Here is a 6,709-nt window from a genome sequence, read left to right on the forward strand (position 1 = left end):
GAGATTTAATACTGATATATAAATTATGGAATGGAGTGGAAGAAATTGATAATGAGAAACTACTGCTAAGGGAAGTAAAAAATACCTGATACACACGAGGCCACAACAAAATAAACTAAGAAAAGGAAGATGCTTGAATAACATAAAGAAACATTGTTACCTACAGAGAAATACAGAAGTATGGAACAAGCTAAGTGAGGTTGTAGTGTCGGCAACGAGTGTGCACAACTTTAAGGAAAAACTAGACAAGTGTAGATATGGAGACGGGACCACACAAGTGTAGCTCAGGCCCTGTAAATTACAACTAGGTACATACAACTAGCTAAATACACACACACACACACACACACACACACACACACACACACACACACACACACACACACACACACACACACACACATCATGGTACCACTACTACCACCACCATCACCACTCATCCCTGTTCCATCAGCCTCAACCACTCAGATTGACTGGCGCACCTTTGATGGTCGAGTGGGAGTGGCGGACGGTGGTGGTGGTGGTGGTGGTGATGTGGCCAGCCAAGAAGTGGTGTGGAGTGGAAGGCCTCCCTTGTCTAGTATTTACTTAAGACTGGGTGTCACTCTGGGAAGGGGTAGCACTGTCTTTGATCCTAACACCGCTAATGTTCAAATCTCCCTAAAAAAAAAAAAAAAATGTGTGTATGCTTTGCTTTGCTCTCACAGGTAAAGCGTCTCTTGGACCGTAAGTAAGGCTGGGTGGACGGGCTGTCTGATGGAGCTGTAGGTTTAGGTGGAGAGGTAAAGGAGTGTCGAGGTGTTAGGTGTGTAGGATGTGTTGGTTTGAGGTGCGTGAGCGAATGAGTTAGTGGGTGGGTGAGAGAGTGAGTGAGAGAGGGAAGCAGGGCAGGAAGAGCCCAGCCGGTGCGGTGATGCGAGCACCTGCAACCCGTGTGAAGATTTGTGATGCGGAAAATATGAAAACGTAAACTGAAAAAAAAAAAAAAGCTTGGAAAAAATTTGCTACGAGAAAAGAAATGGTAAACTTTTAATGATAAGATAAAATTGTACTACAGTCATTCATATTCAATTATCTAGATTGCTGCACTGTGTGAAACAGAGGAAAGTCTGCATCTCTCTAGGGAGCATCACACCTGGCACATTCCAGACGACTGCTGTAAAGGAAGGCGCCTCATATGGAAACAAAGATGCGAAACAAACAATAAACATTAGAAACTCAGACTTAACCACCTGCAGGCATAAACAATAGACACCAAGACAACAGCCACTACCTGGAGGACACAATGAATAAAGGCAACATGGACTAATATAACTGTACCAGTAGAGGTTTCACATTCATTTCACTCATCCTCCCCCTTGGTTAGTAAATATTAATGCCCGTGTCCTGCATCATATTAATAAGAGGAAACAACTTGCTGTATTTTATTTTGCAATCTTTATTGCAGCGGCAATCCGAGTTTTTCTTCCTTCATCTGTGAAAAAAAGGAGTGACGGTAGAAATATTATAGTTGAAATTACAATTGAAACTGGAGCCGCTACCACTTATTTTCAGACAACCAATTTGCATACACGGGGAGAGGAGCGGTGCCGGTGGTAATGGTGGTGGTGTTACTGTTAGTGTTAGTGGTGGTCTTTCTGTTATCGCTGCCGCCTCGTCGCGCAGAGAAGAGTGCGCCCTCGTCCGCATCGTGCTCAGCGTGCGATGATGAACGCTCGGTTAGTCCAGATTTACTGGCGCTAACAGTTACTTATTCATGGCCGGTTATTAATTAGTTTGAGGGCGGCAGCGGCAAGGTACCACACTGCCCTTTGCCAAGTCCTCAATTGTGCATTACGAAAAGTGAGTGTTGATCAAGAACCTTCCATACTGGCATGTCACACACACACAGCAGGCAAAGTAACACGGCAGGAATTACCTTAAACACCCACAAAGTTTCCTTTAATAAGCCAGACATTCATAAAGTAAAAACACATCTTCTATATAAGTTTCATTTAAACGTGAGTTTAAAGGGAACACCACCCTGAGATGGCCAGAAGGGTCAAAGAGGCGTCACTAAGAAGGGAGAGGGGGGACTCACCTGGTAGTCTCCGATGTCCTTCACGATGCAGGGGAGGGAGGCGTCGCGTCCTTCCGTCACCGTCACGTTGGGGATGGTGGCCACGAACATGGGCACGCGGGACCCCGTCGAGGAGGAGGAGGAGGAGGAGGAAGAGGAGCTGCCTGCAAGGAAAGGAAAATAAAGGAGTCAGAATCACTGCAATGATGCTTACCAGTTTGGTCATAACGTCACTGTCCACACAACAAACTGATGGCGTTGCTTACACTGCTAATTGTGTAATGCTTAGTGAGACAGTGAACGAAGCCAAATCATAATGAAAGCACTGACTGATGAATCCGACAGTAATAAAAGTAATATTATGGAAAATAACAGTAGAACGAAGCTGAAAATTACGTTGACCAAAACGATACCACTGCTGATGGTGATTATGAAAATGACAAGAATAACCATAATGAAAGCGACATATGGAGGAATGTTGTGATGGTGACAATACTTAATGCTGCTACCAACAGCACCGGTAACTGTATCACGCATCCACGTCAAAAGCATAACATCATTTAATGAATGTACTCAACACGATGAAGACTGACGCAAACCTTGTACAGTTATCCTTTATATGGTATTATGAGGGACAACCAGTTTGTGTGTGTGTGTGTGTGTGTGTGTGTGTGTGTGTGTGTGTGTGTGTGTGTGTGTGTGTGTGTATATATATATATATATATATATATATATATATATATATATATATATATATATATATATATATATATATATATATATATATATATATATATATATATATATATATATATATATATATATATATATATATATATATATATATATATATATATATATATATATATATATATATATATATATATATATATATTAGGTTATAATGTTGAGCGTGTGGTGAATGACAGCCTCATCAAGGTAATTCAGCATTCAAGAAAGATGACATAAATTGCCCTACAAATAACACACCGATCAATTTAACGTCACCGTTTGGTAAAATTGTCAGAACATAATTACGGATGAAATTACCCTAAACCTCAATACAATAATTTAATCATTTGATTATGGCTCTGAGCCGTAACATGAATTTAGATACAAAAAGTTCTGGCTTGTCGGATCTGATAACATTTTACACGAAGCTTTTCCTCTCTCGCTGTGGTATTCAAGTGTTCCGCAGTGTGCACTGTCAATCTGAACACGTGTCTTTCATTTCTATACAACAAGTTATGGAACACAGTAAATCAACATATTAATGAATATGATGTGTACCAGTGCAATAAGCGGTAGAAGACTCAGTAGATTGATTTCCAAACAGACACCATGTCCTGTCAAAATCCTACTGGCTTCCTGGTCCCGGAACGCTCACAATGCTCATGATGCATCACGGGACTGATGCGAGTCTTGAATAGGTTATAGCGAAACATTTTGTCGAGGGTAAGCATGTTTAGATGCAATGTTATGTAGGAAACACTCGCAAAACTATGAGAATACCTTCTGATGGAAAATTAACAAGATAATTTATGAGTACACTTATACAAACCAAGAAATTTGATGATAAAAGTTTAGAATAAAAAAAAAAAGGTTAAATAGCAAAATTTTAAATCTCATCAAAGTATCATCAAACCTGAAACATACACACCAACAAAGAAAAGAGATTGAGACAGAAGACATCTTGTTGAGAGCAGCTTTTACAGTCAGCGAACGCCCATCTTGCTGGGACAAATTGACTTGTTGGCATCAGAAGCGTGTCTCTCTTCTTCACTCACGCCCATAGCAACAATGACCGCTATCAATTACCAGTGTCAGTATTCACTGTGTCTTTGGTGACGTTTAACCGGTTTTTTTTTTTCTCGGGTTGAAACGCATTTTGTTCTGTTCATTTCGTGGTGTTTGTAGTGATGAGTGCGAGGCAAACAAGTTATGGTGCTGTCATTCACTCATATATCTTAACATGTGCTTGAATGCGTCGATGTAGCAAAACGTGTAGATTAAAAAGCGGAACTTCCAGAACCTCATGCGAAAATTCATCGAGGCAGCGAGGGATTGTCTTTTCACAGCCACGGTGGTGGCATCCTCACTGTTTCCCTTCAACTGCCTTGCTTTAAGAATCGGATTAGAATCCAACTGCCTTCATAGGGAAGCTGGAAACCGTGTGGTAAAGATACCACCACCACTGTGGTTGTGAAAAGACAATTCCTCACTGCCTCCTTTGATAAATTTTCGTATGACGTTCTGGAAGTTTCGCACTTATAAATTCACCATTCAAGACCATCATATGAAGAATGAATGTTATCACTGACTTGTCTGCCTCGCACTCATTACTCCAAACACCACAGCATGACCAGAACATAATGCATTACACCCTGAGAACAGAGCCTATCACGCGTCACCAGACACAATGAACACTGACACTGGTAACCTGTTTAATACTGGTCTTTGCTGCTATGGGCGTGACTGAGGACATATGCACTTAAAATGCCAATAGGTTAATTTGCCCTAGCCCATTTTTTATGCTTGCTTAGAGGCCTGAAGTAAAACGAGCTCCCCAAGTAGCGTGTGCCTCCGCGACGCAAGATCGGCGTAACTACAACATAATTAAGCTGTACCATGTAATATATGAATAAAAGCCTGGTCAGATCACACTGTGAATTTGAAGTGCAAGTCTCTCTCTCTCTCTCTCTCTCTCTCTCTCTCTCTCTCTCTCTCTGTGTGTGTGTGTGTGTGTGTGTGTGTGTGTGTGTGTGTGTGTGTGTGTGTGTGTGTGTGTGTGTAAGATGAGATGTGCCTTTCCGGGTGGACAAAATTATGTTATGCCGTTCATGGAAACAAAAAGGAATAAATACCTGGGTGATGTGTGCCGAGATAAATTTATCAGTGTGCCAGACGTGAGACTCAGACACCAGCAAAGCCAGCGAGGGGACGAGGCATCAGGTGAGGCTAACGCGTGAGTCTACCTTTAGAAATGCTGTAGAGGCGCCGGACTGAAAGGCATTATAGCCGTAATAAGTATGCTTTGTAAGACTCTAATTAAGTAGATATCTCAGAAATGTTGATCCGTCGAAATGATCGGTCGAGTTCATAAAATCGGTTCTCAAGTAAAGGACACACCAGAAATGCAATAAATATTCAGTTGTCTTCCTTTCTACAGTAGCATTCTTACCACGATACCTTGCGGTAATAATGAACACTCTTATGCCGACTTGTGACACTTTTTTCTGTTAGTGAGGAAAGAACCAAGTGGCAGTGAACATTAGCATACGTACCACAATACATAACCAAATTACTCAATACTTTTACTAACAAGTGATATCTTTTCTCTGGTTAATGTGATGCTCTGTTAGTGAGAGAAGAACAAAGTGGCAATCAACAATAGCATACTTACCATGATACCTTGCCAAATTACTTACTAGTAACACTCTTTCACTGACGTGGCACACTTTTTCTAGTCCATGTGATACTCTGTTAGTGAATGAAGAACACGCATATTCACCACGATACCTTGTCAAATTAATTAGCAGTCTTTTAATGACATGTGACACATTTTCTGATCAATGAGATGCTTTGCTAGTGAGGGAACAAAAAAGTGGAAGTCAGGAACAACAACTCCTCAGAGGTAACACAGGCACACCTGCTGGCCGGTGAGAGGCAGGCTGGAAATAGACCCGGGCAGGTATTCCCTACGTGTCCAGCACGCCGCCGCCAGCTCTCCCTCCTCTGCTGACGGGGATCAGGTGACGTATGCACAAATGTTTCCTTCTTTTCATTTTTTATTTTCCTTTTCCTCACTAACTTACGACCAGGTGCAGGGAACATGGAAAACCTTTCATAAAATATACATTAAAGATGAAGGCATACAGAAAGTGTGTAAACACTGCACAGTATGCTTTAATGTGTGTGTGTGTGTGTGTGTGTGTGTGTGTGTGTGTGTGTGTGTGTGTGTGTGTGTGTGTGTGTGTGTGTGTGTAGGGGGGACAGCGGAAGAAGAGGGAGAGTTTTATTTATGCCTTTTTTCTAGTTCTACGATGTGCTTTATCTCATAAATTAAATCTTTCTGAAACAAAGGAGAAATAACACACACAGACACACACACACACACACACACACACACACACACACACACACACACACACACACACACAGACACACACACACACACACACACACACACACACACACACACACACACAGACACACACACACACACACACACACACACATACACACAGAGAGAGAGAGAGAGAGAGAGAGAGAGAGAGAGAGAGAGAGAGAGAGAGAGAGAGAGAGAGAGAGAGAGAGAGAGAGAGAGAGAGAGAGAGAGAGAGAGAGAGAGACCACGAACTAAAACAAAGGTGTAAAGGTGTGTGTGTGTGTGTGTTTGTGTGTGTGATTACAGGTAATGGAAGCCGGCCAAGTGCTACAAGAAGTTTTGCCAAGGCGTCTCATTGCTGCTCCCGTGCAGTGAGTACAAGAGGTTTCCTGCTGGACTGAGAGGTGTCTGCATTCTTTTCTCTCTCGGCATCACTCAATTAGCACGGAGGCAAAAAAAAAAAAAAAAAAAAAAAACTAAATCAGGCAAATAAATCCAGGGTTATAAGTGACATGGGTATGGTGTACTACTGATGAAGGACG

At 41.8% G+C, this 6,709-nt stretch overlaps 1 protein-coding gene across 2 annotated transcripts in view; it reads right to left on the reverse strand.

The window, feature by feature from the left end:
- Positions 1–2,256, reverse strand: part of LOC135106773 (lachesin-like) — a 93,981-nt gene extending 91,725 nt beyond the window's left edge. Inside the window, exon 1 of one of the 2 annotated variants that reach the window (XM_064016071.1) lies at positions 2,081–2,256. In XM_064016071.1, coding sequence (XP_063872141.1) covers positions 2,081–2,170 — 90 coding nt within the window. In that variant the 5' untranslated portion in view covers positions 2,171–2,256. The remainder of the gene's footprint in view (positions 1–2,080) is intronic. The other variant, XM_064016070.1, reaches the window with a different exon arrangement.
- Positions 2,257–6,709: the final 4,453 nt, after the last annotated feature.

The sequence above is a fragment of the Scylla paramamosain genome, chromosome 14, assembly GCF_035594125.1.
Source record: "Scylla paramamosain isolate STU-SP2022 chromosome 14, ASM3559412v1, whole genome shotgun sequence".
NCBI classification, from domain to species: Eukaryota; Metazoa; Arthropoda; class Malacostraca; order Decapoda; family Portunidae; genus Scylla; species Scylla paramamosain.